Source organism: Culex pipiens, chromosome 1, assembly GCF_016801865.2.
Source record: "Culex pipiens pallens isolate TS chromosome 1, TS_CPP_V2, whole genome shotgun sequence".
Classification (NCBI taxonomy): domain Eukaryota; kingdom Metazoa; phylum Arthropoda; class Insecta; order Diptera; family Culicidae; genus Culex; species Culex pipiens.
In genome coordinates this window covers 2,856,600-2,874,921 of record NC_068937.1, presented here as the reverse complement: position 1 = coordinate 2,874,921, position 18,322 = coordinate 2,856,600, and the positions used below count along the sequence as shown (strand labels likewise).

At 39.1% G+C, this 18,322-nt stretch overlaps 2 protein-coding genes across 2 annotated transcripts; both read right to left on the bottom strand.

Moving 5' to 3' along the window:
• Positions 1-7: 7 nt before the first annotated feature.
• On the bottom strand, positions 8-1,368 carry LOC120432320 (3'-5' exonuclease). The gene is made up of 2 exons (XM_039597505.2): positions 456-1,368; positions 8-117 (listed from the first exon to the last, which is right to left on the bottom strand). Exons 1-2 carry the CDS (start codon positions 1,266-1,268, stop codon positions 22-24), a joined length of 909 nt encoding a protein of 302 aa, XP_039453439.1. The 5' UTR covers positions 1,269-1,368; the 3' UTR covers positions 8-21.
• Positions 1,369-10,171: 8,803 nt separating this feature from the next.
• LOC120432238 (interferon-related developmental regulator 2) lies at positions 10,172-16,841 on the bottom strand. Its single transcript, XM_039597413.2, has 2 exons — positions 15,970-16,841; positions 10,172-11,754 (listed from the first exon to the last, which is right to left on the bottom strand). The coding sequence occupies exons 1-2, from the start codon at positions 15,995-15,997 to the stop codon at positions 10,457-10,459; spliced, it is 1,326 nt and encodes a 441-aa protein (XP_039453347.1). The 5' UTR covers positions 15,998-16,841; the 3' UTR covers positions 10,172-10,456.
• Positions 16,842-18,322: the final 1,481 nt, after the last annotated feature.

Here is an 18,322-nt window from a genome sequence, read left to right as displayed (position 1 = left end):
AGATTCGTTGACTGCGGCGCACTAATCCTGGTGGATTGGTGCCGCGTCCGGGGGATTCTCCTCCTGTGCCAGCTGGAGTTCCTTGGCTTGCAGCTTCAGGTAGATTTCCTGGCCAATCTGTCGGAGGAAAAAACGAGATTTGTTATGAAATCTGATTGAGCTGATAACAACAAACGCAAGTGAGTGCCCCAAAATGAGTGACTTGAGCGCTTTGAAAGGTTGTACACTCTTACCAAAAATCATGAATTTTTGAGTTCCAAATCCCACTTTTCATACGATTTTTTGAGTTCAGGTACTACAACCATAAAAATGGTTATATGGGTTGAACTGAAAAATTTGTATGAAAAGTGGGATTTGGAACTCAAAAAATCATGATTTTTGGTAAGGGTGTACCAAATTTTAGTACAAGTTTGTTTTCACAACATTTGAGCACGGAGAAAAATCATTCTACTCACGTAAACATCAATCGCCGCGTACAGCTTCTGGTCGTCGCTCAACGGCAGCACGTGCCACTTGCTCATCCGGACCTTCTTGTTCTTGCTGATCCGCAGCTGGCAAACCTGCAGCACCAACCGCTCCATGCTCCAGATCCCCGTCGTCCCGTGAATCCTATTGTACCATTGGCCCAAATCCACGCACTGCTCAATCATCCTCTCCGCGTTCGCCTCGGGAAAATCCCGCGCCAACTTCCGAAAATCGTTCTTCACGTTCACCCCGTGCAAACAAACCCGCGGATGGTTCAACAGCTGCAGCAGCGCCGCCGGAAGCTTCTTCAAACACGACACCTGAAACAGATAGCAGACGTCCGTCTCCGCGCACAGCTGCATCAACGCCACCCTCCCCGGCCCCGTCTGAAAACTGAACGGCCACTCCAAATCAAACGCAATCGGAACCACCCCGTCCGGCTGCTTCTCGACCCACTGCACCAGCTGATCGCACGCAAACGCAACGTCGTGCAGCTCCGTAAAGTACCGGATCTTTCCCCGATAGTCGATGAACGGAACGTCGTCGATGTTAATCTTCACAAACGGTTCCGCCTTCGGCGGACCGTCGTCCTCGATCTTAAAGTTGCTCCGGAGGCGCCTCCGAGGGGTGTTTTCCGCGCTCGGCACCGAAACATCCGGCAGCGATTTCGCCGACTCGAGAACCGGCGGAGATTCCCCAACTTTCGGTGCGATTGTGTTGAGCTTGGTTTCCGAGAGGACGCGCTTCTTGGCGTTGGGACCGGGCGAGTCACGCATCCACAGCGGAAGGACGCGTTTGGGCATTTTTTGGGGCGAGGATTTTAATCTGGAACACGACCGACACAAACAAAAACAAAACGAGCAACTGAAAAGTTCGCGCGCTTTTTCCGTTGTTTTGGTTTTGAATTAAGGTGCACGCTTAGCTGGAACTACCAAAACTCGATTTAAATTTCAGTGCACCATGCACTGTAACTGAAAATCGCACTTTGCTGAGTTCGTTTTCGCACTTTTTTCATACGATTTTTTCAGTTCAACTGCGATTAGCATAGCATAGCATAGCATTGGTGTCTACCCGTAGCTGCTACTTCGTTATTGACCAGGACCCCCAAACATTGCTCCGTGGACCACAGATGAAAAGTAGGAACCAATCATCACCCCTTCGCAATTTTCAAAGGTCCCTATCGTGCTGATCAATACCGACGCCGGCCACGACCAGTGGTAAGACACGGGGAAGTGGATGGGAATGTTAGCCGATACTTGAGTGATGGGACCGCCAAATCGACTGCGTCTCCGACAAAGTATCACATGAGTTTTGAGGGGTTAGTAAGATGGGTATGAGGTCAGGATTCACTGTGGTAGGTGATGCGACCATAAGCAATTTGTTTATCGGTTGAAATTTTAAAAATCTTAGGCAGCCGGCTGCGGAAAGATACCTATCTAGGGATTTAAATATAGTATTAATTCGACCGCGATTCTCCAGAAATTCTCCGTCGGCGTGCCTTCCGGTCAACGGTGATGTAGGAAGGGCTTCATTCATTAAAATTATTTTATATCATAAGCCTTAAAACATATCCGTCGACGTGCCTTCCGATCCTCGATGATATGGAAAGGACTTAATCCAGCAATACGACTTGCTTGTCTCAAAAAACAAAAATCGGATCGTTTCTATCGAAAACTATATAAAGAGAACAAAAATAAAATTCATCGGCCAACGAACGCGCGAACAAAAAATAAATGAAAAAAGAAGAAGAAGAAATCCAATCACCCCATGTACACAAATAGCGACACAAAAGAGACGGAAAATAACACGAGAAAAAAAAAACAGGACTGCGCGTCCACACAGGCACCGCACTACTAATGCCATTATTTAATTATAATGACCAATCACCCCATGCACTCGAACAGCGACATAAAAGAGACGGAAAATAACACGAAAAAACAGGACTGCGCGTCCACACAGGCACCGCAACACTGATGCCATTATTTAATTATAATGACCAATCACCCCATGCACTCGAACAGCGACATAAAAGAGACGGAAAATAACACGAAAAAACAGGACTGCGCGTCCACACAGGCACCGCACCACTGATGCCATTATTTAATTATAATGACCAATCACCCCATGCACTCGAACAGCGACATAAAAGAGACGGAAAATAACACGAAAAAACAGGACTGCGCGTCCACACAGGCACCGCACCACTGATGCCATTATTTAATTATAATGACCAATCACCCCATGCACTCGAACAGCGACATAAAAGAGACGGAAAATAACACGAAAAAACAGGACTGCGCGTCCACACAGGCACCGCACCACTGATGCCATTATTTAATTATAATGACCAATCACCCCATGCACTCGAACAGCGACATAAAAGAGACGGAAAATAACACGAAAAAACAGGACTGCGCGTCCACACAGGCACCGCAACACTGATGCCATTATTTAATTATAATGACCAATCACCCCATGCACTCGAACAGCGACATAAAAGAGACGGAAAATAACACGAAAAAACAGGACTGCGCGTCCACACAGGCACCGCAACACTGATGCCATTATTTAATTATAATGACCAATCACCCCATGCACTCGAACAGCGACATAAAAGAGACGGAAAATAACACGAAAAAACAGGACTGCGCGTCCACACAGGCACCGCACCACTGATGCCATTATTTAATTATAATGACCAATCACCCCATGCACTCGAACAGCGACATAAAAGAGACGGAAAATAACACGAAAAAACAGGACTGCGCGTCCACACAGGCACCGCAACACTGATGCCATTATTTAATTATAATGACCAATCACCCCATGCACTCGAACAGCGACATAAAAGAGACGGAAAATAACACGAAAAAACAGGACTGCGCGTCCACACAGGCACCGCAACACTGATGCCATTATTTAATTATAATGACCAATCACCCCATGCACTCGAACAGCGACATAAAAGAGACGGAAAATAACACGAAAAAACAGGACTGCGCGTCCACACAGGCACCGCACCACTGATGCCATTATTTAATTATAATGACCAATCACCCCATGCACTCGAACAGCGACATAAAAGAGACGGAAAATAACACGAAAAAACAGGACTGCGCGTCCACACAGGCACCGCACTACTCGATTTTTTCAGTTCAACTGCGATTACACAAAAAAGTGTAATCGCAGTCGAACTGAAAAAATCGTATGAAAAAGTGCGAAAACGAACTCTGCAAAGTGTGATTTTCAGTTACAGTGTACCAAAAATCATGATTTTTTGAGTTCCAAATCCCACTTTTCATACGATTTTTTGAATTCAGGTACTACAACCATAAAAATGGTTATATGGGTTGAACTGAAAAATTCGTATGAAAAGTGGGATTTGGAACTCAAAAAATCATGATTTTTGGTAAGGGTGTATACATATTTTTCAGTTCAACTACGATTACACTTTTTTGTGTAATCGCAATCGAACTGAAAAAATCGTATGAAAAAGAGCGAAAACGAACTCAACAAAGTGCGATTTTCAGTTACAGTGCTACACTCAAAATCAGAAGTACACCTCAAAAAAGGTTCTGTCTACACGCACGTTTAAAACTACTCAGTTTTCGGCAAAACCAAACCCTGGGATGGGATAAACAGAGAGAAAAAAACCTATTGTCAAACTAAACCACTTTCAACATGGCCGCTTCTGTCAACCTAAACCAGTCCTTTCTTATTAGGAGAAAATGAGAAGTATTGTAATTTGAGTTGAAAAAAATTAAAAAAAAATTAAATCAATTTCACAAATAATTGTAAATTGCATTAATAGATTGTTTAAAATATTTTCAATTGAAAGGCATTTATTTCTATCATACACCAAATGTTGACTTATCAGCATTTTCATTTTAAAAAACAATACATTTCATGAACTGACTATTCTTTTGCCCATTTAAAACTATTGTTATTTTTTTCGCGTTACATAGAAATGTCATCTAGATTGAACAATATTAAACCTGTGATTCCCATGAAATTAAAATGTGGCGTGAAGAAACAACATCGTACTGGATTTAAAAAGCAAACAAAAATAATGGCCACAGTTACATTTGATTTTTTTCGCACTTTTTTATATCAACTCATTGCCACAAATTGAAAAAAACAAACTTTTTTGCTCTTTGAAGTGAATGAATGGAGCATTTCCATTCGAGCAGTTTTTGCTTTTTTATACAATGTATTTCTTATGGAGCGAACTGTCAAAAACTGCTCGACTGCGGGTGCTCCATTGGTACAAATTTGAATTCTTGCCAGCCATTTCTTTCGATTCTGACACCTTAGGGCGTGCGACCTATGGAATGTTAACTTTCTTCAAAGTTGAGTAAAAATTGCCGTTGAATTCGACGTGCTCCTCTTTGAGGAACTGGGAAAGATTTATTTACTTTCTTTGCGTAACGGGACAACGACAGGAGCAGATCTAGGACAAAATCTCTCCTCCCATTTAATGACTTGCAGGCTCGCTTGTAGGCTTTTTAGGATTTTTTAGATTGAAGTAAGAAAACGCATTTAATCGTATTGCATTTTTCACATCCAAATGAAAATTAAAAAACTTACTTATAAAAAACACATAAAAATGAAGAAGTGAACATTTTTTGACTCATCTTTGATTTGCCAACCATTTCAAGTGATTTGTATCCGGCAGCTCCTTATGAACGGATCCACCGTAAAACGATGGAACATAAACTCTGGATTCTCCACCCACGTCCAACCGCAAATTTTAACAGCCAAATTCAAAAAAAATCTGCGAAGAAAAACTAAACAACATTTCAACCAAAGAAAAAGTCATCCGCATGCTTGAGCACTGAGTTGAAAAACATCATCAAGAAAATTTGAATTGTCAAGCTATCTGAATCACAGATTGCTTGATATTTGTTTTCGAACACAAATTTTCTTGCAAAAAACAGAAGAAGAATACAAACGTAAACACTCAAAAAGAAGACTCTATCCAGCCGTCCCGTCCCAGACCAAACCTACACAAAAATGAGTAAAGGGGGCATCTGTCAAATTTGAGTGATCAGATCAGGATGAATATCACTCAGTTTTCGTGGAATTCTGAGTGAAATTCAATCAAATTTGACAGATGCCCCCTTTCAAAGGGTGACGACGGATCCGACGGATGAACTTTATGAGAATTCATCTGAAACTGATGTAAATTTACCAGTTCCTGATGTAATATTGGTATTACAGAACGGATTCGCTAATTCGAATGGAACTGCATTCGAATGAGCGAATCCAAATTCGCTAATTGGAACGACTGACAGCTGTCAAAAGCTTGAAACCACGTGTTCGGAAATTGTCGAACAATGGGGTTGAAACGTCAACATCAGTTTGACAACTGGTTTTGACGGATGAGTGCTTTTAAATTCGAATACGTTCGAATTAGCGAGCATTCGAACTGGGTCCTAAAATGAAGCTTAGATTGCTGATATGGTTTACAGTGATAAAGCTTATTTTTCTGAGTACAATGACCCTTTGTACGACCAGAAAGAGTTTAAAATGGTTTTTAAATCAATTTTAAAAAATTAACCTCGCGGTCCTTCTTGACAGAAAAGTTCCTACTTGACAGCTCGTTCCAAGGGGACCATAGTTGATCGATCGAAAAAATGTTGTCTTGTCATTTTTTTTTGCATTAAAATGAAAAAAAGTGATCAGAAATGGATTTTGATCGTATTTTTACCGTTGTACATAAAAATTGACATAGGGCTTTAGTACCGGACATTCGAAGTAGCGAAATTCGAATTAACGAATCCGCTCTGTATGTCATATACAGACAAGATAACATTTTTTCGATGGATCAACTATGGTCCCCTTGGAACGAGCTGTCAAGTAGGACCTTTCCTGTCAAGAAGGGCCGGGAGGTTTATTTTTATTAATTCTTTTGCGATCGTACAAAGGGTCATGTACTCAGAAAAATAAGCTTTATCGTTTTGAACAGTAACATTGCAAGTTTAGGCTTAATTTTAGGACACAATCAATTACATTTTATTTTAAATCCTAGATTTACACATTTCTGATTCAATCAATTTGATTTTTTTTAAATATCAAAATTACAAAATTGCCCTAAAGTATTGTCTTCAATACAATTAAAAAATGAAATGCCCTTAAACATTTATACAATTTCAAAAAAAAAATAATTGAATAATTTTATTTAACCCAAAAACGTTACTTAATCCCCCCAGGTGGTTGGTGCTTTCCTTACATTTAAAGAGTGCTATCCAAAATGCAAAAAGTGTGTAAATAACACTTAAGTACATATAACTTGTGATAGGGTTGTCAGATCTTCAATGTTTTGGACGCGTTAGAAGGGTCTTTTGAATACCTATCCAACGATAGGTCGCATGAGAGATCCGGACAGCATTTTCATCAAAATATCTGAGATCCGGCCTCGAAAAAAAAAACGTAAATAACACTTAGGTGCTTATAACTTTTGATAGATTTGTCAGATCTTCAATGTCTTGGACGCGTTGGAAAGGTCTTTTAATTACCTTCTAAAAATGTATAACATGACGGGTTTTCGCAATTCGCAATTCGCAATTTTCAGTGTAAGAACGGGCCTTGACCGATCTTATGCACCAGGTTCCCGACGAACACGCACTGCCCTTACACCTACATCTCACCCTTGCTCTGAGTCAGTACGAGCAGCACGCTAGAACACGCTTTGAGTGTTCGTGCCAGGCATGCACACCTTCTTTTCCGGTTACGCATTTTAACTCGGCCGGGGGTGGTACATTAAGTAGGGTTTGATGTAAGTATAAGCGCCTAACCATCTATAGTATGCCTATCAACTTTCATTAAAGCAAAAACTGTTTTATTTTTAGTTTGAATTAAAAAACTAATTGTTATTTACTGTGTATTGTTTTCTCCTGAAATCTTCCCTATTGTTGAGTCGTGTTAATATGTTGCTATTTCTTCTGTCGCGGTGTTTTGTTACAATATTTTGGTCCAAAGCATTTTAAAAAAGTTTTTCAAAAGTACAATAGTAATATTTGTGTTAATCCTTTAATCATTCCATAAATTGAGTAAGGGCTCGAACCTCACTTGCTTAAGAAAAAGGTGAAGTTTCAAAACAATGGACAGTGAAGGAAATATACTATGTAAAGAATCAATAGTAAAAGAAAGATAATAATTTATGAAGTAGATAAAGAAATTAACAATAGTTAATAAATAGAGGTAACAAACAAGCTTAGATTGTATTGGGGGCAATTTATAGGCCCAAATTTGAATATTGGCCCAAAATGAATTTTGAATTATTCAAATAGACAAATAAAGAAAAGGCACATGATAAACAAAATTGACATCGCTGCCAAATTAAGGGAAAGCAGAAAGTATGTTACAGCAGCATCAATTGGTAAAATAGAGTGAAAAGGCGTTGAGAAATAAGAGAATCAAATGAGTAAAATCGAAATCAAATGGAGGATAGTAAACAGAAGCCGCGTTAGAAAATCAGTGAAACAAAATAAACAGAAGATAGGTGGTAGATGAAATGGAAAGAAGAGAAACCCCGTTGTGCGATGTTTCAGGTACATCCACAGCAGTTGACTCAACATACTGCGAATCAAAACAATACCGTCTACAATCACAAATTACTTCCCTTTCCCACATTGTCGCGCCCCTTTCTTTTAGCCGTCTCGACTTTGACCCACGGTGGTCAAAGGTTTACGATCCGTTTCCACAGGCCACCAGCTAGGTCATCATGAAAACCAAGCCAACGTGGAGGTAAGAAAATAGGACACTTGCAAGGAACCAGAGCTATACTGTCTTGATCAAGTATGATCTAACAGGACTACGGACGTAGTCAGTGACGCTCCTTCCAGGATGTTCCTCGCCTGAGCGTCAACTGAAGAGGTATCATCAGCATCATTCGCACTTGGCCTGCAACATGACGGGTTTTCTTACAAAAACCACCCTTTTTACAATCTTCCGGATTTTTGTTAAAATTGTTTTTTTTTTTAGCATAACTCTTGAAGTACTCAACTAAACTGCATAATTTTTAAGCATTTTTAAGCTAATTATGGGACCCCAAGACGGATCGAATGGGGCCAAAACGGACAAAATCGGTTCAGCCAATGTCGAGATAATCGAGTGAAATTTTTTTGATCAACATCCCAACACATAGGTGATTTGATTCTGAGTCGATAGGTATACATGAAGGTGGGTCTAGGAGGTCTAATTGAGAAGTTCATTTTTCGAGTGATTTTATAGCCTTTCCTCAGTAAAGTGAGTAAGGCAAAAAGACAAACTTCTCGTCACAGTGTCCTGATGCAAACAATGATCGAGCTCGAGCTGTCACTGTCCCTGCGAAATATGTTGGCTGACGTATCGGGCGGTCAGTCAAACAAATCCAACTAGAAGTCGCCTGACCAAAAACTTTTGCTAGAAAGAGATAGCAAATCTGATGCAAACAAACCCCCATCCGCCATGTAAACATACTTTGAATGTGTTGGTAAATGGCTGACTAGTCTGACTTATTAGGTCAAATTAGAGGGTGACGAGCGGGAATTCCCGGGAAATCGACAATTTTTGGACCTCTCGATTCCCGGGAAATTCGGTCGAGACTCCCGGGAAATTTTTAACTTATAAATATCGAAGCAAACTTAGATAAACTATTAAGAAAAACATTTGAAAAATTAAAAATTGTTATGAACATTTAATGTTTAATGTTCGATGTTCAATTTCGAATAAACCAATGCTTCTCTAATCTTCTTGTTCAGAAAGATTAAATTTTAGATTGTCAAAAATTCCAAACCCTAGAATTAAGAAAAATTTGGACCCCAAATTTTACCTTTAAAAATATTTTCCAGTTACACCCTAGACTCAAATATTTTATTTTCAAATATTTTTTTATTATTTCTAAGAGGGAAAGGATTTTTCAAGTTAAGTTTAATTCCGTAATCTTCTATTGAGCATAGCAATCCTCATAATCTAGTTTTTTGTGAACATATGAATTTTCCTGATAACTCTAAATATTTCTTCAATGAAATTTTATAGATGACCTAAAAATTACAAAAAAAAACAGTTCAATTTGTTGTTTTGAGTCGATGTTTATCATATTGCAAAATTCCCGATACTGGAAAATTATATATTAGCTTTATTAGTTTTTTTTACAAAAATCTAATAACAACTTTGTGCAACTTTTGAAAAATCACTCAGTGCGAATTAAGATTCGTAAATATTTTAAACTACAATTTTGAGTCTTAAAAGGCTCAGGAGACGATTTTGTATTTCAGAAAAAAATCAAAAGGTTTCATATAGTTCCTTAAAATTATGAGGCTGCTTAAACTAACGTTTCATAGAATTAGTTTGAATCAATTGTCACTGAATTTATTAAGAAAACAAAAACAAATTTATTAACTTTCATTTCATTAAATTTTAGCACTATTGGCATAGTAAAAAAACTCCCGGGTCCCGGGAATTCCCGGGAAATGGCCAAATTCAACTCTCGATTCCCGGGAAATTTAAAATCTCGAGAATCGTCACCCTCTGGGTCAAATGTAAGAACTATGTTCATTGGTTCAAAAAACTCGTTTTTTCGGTTTCAGGATCGCTCCCATTTGATTTATTGAATCTAAACTGTTGATTTATTCTTTATTTCAGCATTTATTTATTACACGTAAAACTTCTTCTCTTCTACAGTGACAGTAATGTGTATTATTATCATGTTTAGTAGTAGTACTTTCACTAAATTAACCTTCATAATTCCATTACTACATTTCAACTAGATAGCGTTTCAGCATTCAACGCAGCCTTACTTAAGACAGTATATAGTTTCGACATTTAACACCTCAGAGCTACAATTGGAAATAGTTTACGCACTTACTGCTACTTTTAGTTATTTAATGAACGATTTGATTTTTTTTTTGTTTTTTTTTCATCTCTTTTTCCGCAACAAAACTAAGCACAAATTTAACCGAAATTCTCCACGTAATTATGTACAAATCAAGCAAAACTCTCCCTCTCCTCAGTTGATAACGGCGGACCGCTTATCGCGGTTCTTGCCCCGGGTGATGGTCCGCGCCTTGAAGGCGGCCGCGTTGATAAACTTCTTCTCCGCCTTGGCCGCCTTCGCGTTGCGCTCCAGCTCGTCCAGTTTGGCACCGAGCGCGAGCACATCCCGCAGGAAGCCGTTCTCGGCGAGGTGGACGTTCATGCCAAAGCCGAGCGCGTTCCGCAGGCAGATGTACTGATGGTGCAGGGACCACGTGTCCAGCAGGAGCGTTTCCTTGCCAAACTTGATGGTGATTTCCGGCGAGATGTCCTCCTCGAGGTAGCGGTGCACGTCGCGGAAGGTGGCCCGTTGGACCTTGCGGTCACGCTTGGCGCGGTACTTGTGGGCGTCGGTGGCCAGCTTCTGGGTCGCTTCGATCAGGTCGGCCAGGTCGGGCTCGAGGAAGTCTTCGTCGTGGGAGCGGCCACTCTCGAGGATGAGGGCGAGCGTTTCTCCGGCGGCCATGCGCACGTCCAGGTGGGGGCTTTGCAGCATTCCGGTGAGTTTGCGGATCGAGGGGATCATCTGGTTGTTGCTGTTGACGAGGGACACGAGATCGCCGGATGGAATCTGGGTGAGGAGGAGGGCCCACGCGCTGAGGGCGGCACTGTGCATGGCGGCTGCTTCCGCGTTGGCACTGCTGGGTTGGTTGTCGCCCTTGAGGAAGCTTCCGGCGAAGATGCCTTCGAAGGTCTTCATCAGCGGGAGCAAATCTCCGACGTCGTCCGATCCGAGGAAGTTTAGCAGTCCCAACGCCTGGCAGCACTTGGCACGGGCATCGTACGAAGCCGCTCCGTCGAGGGCGGTGGCCAGCAGCACCGGCTTCAGCACCCGGATCATTTCGTTCATGTCCTCTTCGGCGCCCTCCAGCTGGATCACCAGCAGCGGAATGATCCGTGCCGCCCAGGCCTGCTCGGCGCCCTTGCCCTTCTTGATGCTCTTCTCGATCGCGTCCAGCAGCGTCATCTTCCGGTCGTCGATGAAATCCGGAATGTAGTGGTGGACCAGCGTCTCGTTGATGACCTGGAACGCGTTGATGCGCGTCTGGAGCGACTTGTCCGAGGCGTTCTCGATCGCTTGCAGCAGCTTCTCCTCGTACTTTTCAAAGCCACCGGTGGCGCCCCCGTCCGGAGATCCGCCGCCATCGTTGTCGTTGTTGTTGTTGTTGTAGCCGTCGGTGGCCGTCGGTTCCTGGGACGCGTACGAGTACACGCTCGCGTTGTCGTTCGACAGGTCGTCGTCCGAGTCGTTGTTGTGGGAGTTGCCGTTGGCTGAAATTTGAAGAGAGAGAAAAAATACGCAAATTAAAATTGAGTCGACACCATGCAAAAGCGACGTCGTTGTCTTTGTTCGCCACTTAGCTACTTTGCTGAATGACTGACTTCATTGCAGTACCTCGTGCAAGCCACGAGATTGCACCTGTGTCGGTGAATAGCGGACACTCTTGACACGTTGCTCTCAGCTGATTGGACTTGCGTGGCAATTTTTTTTTTGACGATTGAAAATTGAAACTTAAAGTCGTGTCACGATCACGCTGGTCGTGATCGTGGTCAGGAAATTGTTTTTGTTATATATATATTTATTTTTTCATATTCTAAAATACAGAAGTTACTTTGCTTGGCACCTTTGTTTGGGCTACAGCTACAGCAGCTGCGCCATAACAGCTCCCCTCTCGCCCCAACTAGACCCAACTAGACAGACGACAATGCAATGGCTAAAGTTTTGCTTGCTTTGTGTGTTTGTGGGGGTTTTTTCCCCTCCCTCTTGCTAGTGTAAGTTTTGAGTAATTGCGAGCTTACAACAAGTGTAATGTGTTGTTTTTTCCTCTAGTTGCATTTTCGCAGTGTTGTGCAATTTGTGATGTGTTTATGTCATTTGACTTTATGATGGAATTGTGCTAATTTGTGAAAAACTTTCATGTATTTACTGGAAAATTACACAATTTTTCAGTTAATGGTGAAGATAAAGTCTTTTTATTTTAAAATTTACTATTTATATTAATTTCTCAAGACGCCCACATGATTGAAAAAATAAAATATAGATTTTTTAAAATCAATATTAAGATACAATGTTTGAATTTCATGTGCTTTCCTATAAAAAATTGTAGGAAGTTTTGACATTAAAAAAATAAGCAACATAATACTTTGCTGCAAATTTTGAGCTTCTTTCAAAAAATTTAAAATTGTAGTTGCATTCGAGATGACCCGAAAAAATATGGCAAAAATAAAAGCGGCCAGGCCTACTACGTGTTGCATTAACCGCAGAGTCAAATTTTGTGAACGGACCACATTTCACCGAATCAACAGGGGTGGAAGGATGCGTGGACATACCGTACCAAACGCTTCGAATTCGTAGTGTAATTTTCTTCAATAAGATTGTGGTGTTTAAAAATAATTTAACAAGGAAATCGTGATGAAATTCGATTTTTTTTTCTGGGGTATTTAAAAATAAGTAAGTAAAGTTTTATCAAGAGTTTAAAAATAAAAAAAATAAATTTAAGAAATAAGGCCTTGTTTTTTATATATATAGCAGTTATAATACCGTCATCAGGGGGGACATTGGGTCTGGGGGGTGAGATTGGGTCATACAAAAATGCTGAAATTTGTATGACCCAATCTCACCCCCCAAACCCAAAGTCACCCCTGATGACGGTAATCAAAAAATGTCTCAACCATTATTATTTTGAGGCTTATCTTAAAATAAAGTAGAATATCTAAAAATACAAAAATCGTTCGTAACCAAATGTTATTTTCCTGATTTTTTTTACTGTCAAAATATGATAAGTATTTATCCAAAAATGGGTAAAAATAAGTGTTTAAAATTTGAGCCAATTGAAATGTGGTGGTTATTTCTTTATAAGGTCCATTCTCAAAATATAAACATTGGGGCCATACATAAACTTCGTGGGGAGTCAAAAATTAATAGTCGCAATTAAATTTACAAGCCAGAATTTCAACACTGCAAACTGCTTGAAAAACTCATCATACAGCAGACAAAATAAATTTGCAACTGCCTTCTGCACATACTTAAAGTACGCAAATGCTTGATAAAATTCGAAAGTTTAGAAAATTTAAATTTAAGAAAATCATAAATTTAAATAATCTTAAAACGTAAAATAAAAATAATATTTTTCAGAATTTCAAAAAAAAATCAAATCTTGAACTTTTTCTTAAGTTTGTATAAATTCTAAACTAAGGCTTCAAAAATTTATTTGAAATTTTTGTCCCTTGATTCTGATCCCAAAATTCAGTTTTTTATAGGATTTAAAAGTCTTCTTGTGATTGAAAATGCAAAAATAAGCGCTAAACATGTATTTTTAATAGTTTCAATAGATTCAATAGCTTTTAAACTTTTTTAAAAAATATATATATTCTTTTTTAAGGTTTTGTAAGCTGTGGGGTATTCTATAATTGGGTACTAAAGCCCTATGCCAATTTTTATGTACAACGGTAAAAACACGATTAAAAACCATTTCTGATCATTTTTTTTTTCATTTGAATGCAAAAAAAAATATTGGCAAGACAACATTTTTTCGATGGATCAACTATGGTCCCCTTGGAACGACCTGTCAAGTAGGAGCTTTTCTGTCAAGAAGGACCGCGAGGTTAATTTTTCAAAATTGATTTAAAAATCCATTTTAAACTCTTTGTGGTCGTACAAAGGGTCATTGTACTCAGAAAAATAAGCTTTATCGCTGTGAACAATAATATCAGCAATCTAAGCTTCATTTTAGGACCCAATTAGAGGAGATCTTCAAAAGAAAAATTCTCAAATTGAAATCGATAATAATTATTATTTGTTTGCCTTCTTTAATTCCATGAACACATGAAATTACATTTAAAATGGCCTAAAATTAATCGAAAACCTTGAACTTCATAATTTATATATTTTAAAAAAAGTTTTAAAGTTTTGAAATGTTTATTTAAAAAAGCTTAGAATTTTTCTGAAACCATAAAATTCTAAAATTTTAAAGACTATTTGTTTGAATTTGTATGTTAAGTGTATGTTAAGTGTGTGTGTGTGTGTGTGTGTGTGTGTGTGTGTGTGTGTATATGTGTGTGGGGACAGAGAGAGGGTTTATCAATCTCTAATTTTGCATAACGTAATAAAAAAAAACGTTCCCTTGATCGAATGCAACAGATAAACTAGACAAACTTTTATTTAATAGTAGTTTATGCAACAAGTTGCAAAAAGAGGATTTTTCAGCACGAGTCGTACATTTATCCAACGAGGTTCACCAAGTTGGATAAATACGAAGAGTGCTGAAAAAATCAAGTTTTGCAACGAGTTCCATACAACATTTTTTTGCAAAGTCAAATTTTCATGTATTTTGTCAATAAATCGTTTAAATAAAAAAAAAATGTGTTGCTATTCGATTCTGTTATTTTTGGTACAGAAAAGTAGGCTATTTCGTCGTTCAAGAATGACAGGAAAGTAAGTATTTTCACGAATTGCAAAAAACACTTTTCAACCTAAGAATCCTGGATTTTTTTCAAAAAGCTAGTTTTTTTAAAAAATATAATAATAATAGGGTAAAAGCCTTAAGTCAAATGTTATGTACAATGGTAAAAAACCACGATTAAAAAAACATTTGTGATCACTTTTTTTAACATTTTACCTCAAAAAAATTAATTGACAAGACAACATTTTTTCGATGGATCAACTATGGTCCCCTTGGAACGAGCTGTCAACCTTTTCTGTCAAGGGCCGCGAAGTTAATTTTTAAAAATTGATTGAAAAATCCATTTTGAATCCTTTGCGGTCAAACAAAGGGTAATTGTACTCAGAAAAATAAGCTTTATTGATGTGAACAATAATATCACAAAACAAGATAAATTTTATCAAAAACTTAAAAAACTTTTTTTTTTTGTTATTTATTTTTAACTATTTTTGATTATTTTTATGAAGTCCTTGATTTACCAACCTATATGAAATTAGAGTCAATTGTTTAATAAAAATGTTAACATTTCATAATGTGGCCGCATTTCTTCAATCAAGCAAATTCAACTATTTATTTGGATCACTTGAGTCGACACCATGTTTTGGTTGCACTAGTCCAACTGGCACGGAAAATTCGTACACAAAGAGCGAGAATCACATCGAAATTCGCTGCTTTTCTTCCTCCTCCACAAGCAAAACTAAACTGCTGCCACGATAATTTTAGAGCACTTATCCGAGCAGAATGTTTGGCATTCGTTTTGAAATTTTGAAAAAGTAATCTTCAACCAAGCGATATGGAATCACTAAGGTTTAGATATTTCCAAGCTGAGCTTGCTCAACTTTCAATTTTTCTACCTCACTCTCTGCTTTGTTGTTGCCTTCGCCTCGTCCCGCCAAGGCCACAACGTCCACGACGACGACGCACGAACCGAACCGTTCCATCATAGCTCAACGAAACCAACTTGAAGTCGAATAGCCTTGAACTACTTAATTTAAGCGTATTTCTAACTTTGAATAATTTTCTGGATTTGTTCTAACAAACTCACCCTGGTGCTTTCTGCGATTTCGTGGCATCTTGCAGCTGCCTCCGCGACGACCTCCGGCTGAAGTGGATCTCACCTTCGGACTGATTTCGCGCTCGCGACCAAGATCTGACGAAATCGGTTCGACTTGGCTCTCCTTCTTCTCGTTGGCAGCAGAAATAAAAAAAATTGCTCTCGCTTCTTTTTCCTGGTTGTGTGTTGGGTGAACTTGTTGTTGTTGCTTTCTGGCTTTGTGTTTGATTATTTCTCGCTAATTTTAAACGATCTGCTTCTCCGATTTTACTTGTTTGGCTTAACTTTTTGAACCTTCTTTAAAATTCACTTATTTGCTCGTAATTGCCAAAAAGTTGCTGCGATCAGGACCTTCTCCCGCGTTGACCGCACTTTCTACCGTTAAACTGTCCGTCGTTGGCTTTACCACTGAAGCTGTTCCGGCCCGCGGCACCAGTTTTATTCAAGGCAGCAGCAAAATCAAAACAATCAACAAACGACGACGATTCACTGACAGCAGCAATGTTGTGCAATGAAAAACTTTGCATGGTGTGCTGCGATTGAGATTTCCCCCTTTTTCACCGCTCTCCTTCCTTCTGCTTCCTCGAGAAGCTGCGGGAACTTTTTTTTTCTGCGCTCCACCAATCAAGAGGGAAAAAAAACGTCGACCTGGCCTACTACTCCTGCTCGCTGGAATTGACTCCCGAAATTTCACCACACTTGACAACAGTAATCGCCCACGAACGCGCACCTCCGATGACGATGACTAATCCGGGCAGAGAATTCCTTCGAAAATTATGATTTGCAAACGGCAGAGAGCGAAATTCTGAATCACCACCACCTGGCTGAATGAAAATCGATTTTTCACACGCGTGTGCGAGAAGTTTCGCAATGAATTTGACAGCGCTGACAGCGCGCGAAAATGACGTTTGCGGGGTTTGGTGCACGGCAAAAGGGACTTGCTCACATGCGGAGGTTTTACTGATTTTTGAGTTGAGGAACACGGAAAAAACGCACTAATTTGAAACTTTTTTTTAAATTATACACGCAGATTTTTTTTTGTAGAATCAGCCTGTACGAGGCTTGAATGAAAAAAAAAAATTAAGAATATAATCAACAACAAAATTGCGTTGAAACAAACCTTGATTTTCTTAACATTCCACAAAAGTCTTTGTTGTTTTGAAAATGCTGCTTTGACGTTTAGCGTTGATTCAACAAAAATCATGATTTTCAAATCAACAAAACGTAACTTTAATTTTTATATTTCAGGCTAGTCTGCAGATCGGAAGGAAAGGGGTCAAGAAACAGCTTTACGAACAGCAGAACAAAGGAGAGGGAACGTTTTCTTGGGGCTTTTCTTCACCCTCTCTGACTTGCTTGCGCTGCCGCTGCTTCCCATTTGAAATTTTTCTTGACCGGTTTCTTCCGAAGTGCATACCTTACATTCATCTGGAAAATATTATGCATCGGTGGTCCCCTCGTTATTTTTTGTTCAGCCCAGTTAACGAGCAACATTCGGTGACTGGGCTACGTTCTCAACAAGTTGGGGTAGCTTCAAATCAAAAGATGCTGACCCAAACTCGGACTCAAACTTTTACTTCGGAGCATCTAAAATTAACAAAAATGCTATAAAACCAACCTTTAAGCTTCGGAAACACAAAGTTTCTACAACAATAAAAACAATTTTGACAGTTGCACTTTTAAGAAAAGGATTCCAAAGATGGTTGCTACACTCAAAACAATATTGACCGTAAAAAAATAAACAATTCTGGACTGGACTGGTCTGTGATACCGACAAGATAAAGAGGTTTTCTGACTAAATACTGAAGCTTATTTAGAGTTTTATTAATCTGCTTTTATTGAACATTATAGCAAATGAGGTTCGCACTCAGACATCTGTAATTTGTTTTTCTCTCCGTCTCACCTACAAAAATTATTTGGATCGGTTTTAAGTCTGTAACAAACTTTGAATGTGTTGTTAAATTTCCTAATTACACAACCATGACACAACCATTAACATTAACAAAGAAACTCGCACTTTTTCGTGTTTGACAGTTTGCCAAACTCGCAAACAAGACAAAGCAGGCAAACTGTCAAAAAGTGCGACTTTGCTTGTTTGTTTGCCGTAAACTCTGTTACTCTCAAAAAACTCTGTTAAAAAATAAATCAACTCTGTTCTGTATTCTGTGATTTTTGGGATAGAAAAATATGTAAAATACATTTTTTTTCTGCATGGCTGTTGAGCATTCCAGGCGCATGACTTAAACAACAAAAAATTCAGTTAAATTTTACACCGCCTACTAGTTTCAGCCATCACCATCAAGCTGGAAAAGGGTAAAATGCGAATTGCAAAAAGTGTAAAAGT

Coding starts and splice junctions, on each gene's coding strand:
- LOC120432320 (XM_039597505.2), bottom strand. CDS start 1,268: ATGCCCAAACGCGTCCTTCCGCTGTGGATGCGTGACTCGCCCGGTCCC. Junction 118..455: donor ACGCGGCGATTGATGTTTAC/GTGAGTAGAATG, acceptor TTCCTCCGACAG/ATTGGCCAGGAAATCTACCT.
- LOC120432238 (XM_039597413.2), bottom strand. CDS start 15,997: ATGCCACGAAATCGCAGAAAGCACCAGG. Junction 11,755..15,969: donor AAATCGCAGAAAGCACCAGG/GTGAGTTTGTTA, acceptor TTCAAATTTCAG/CCAACGGCAACTCCCACAAC.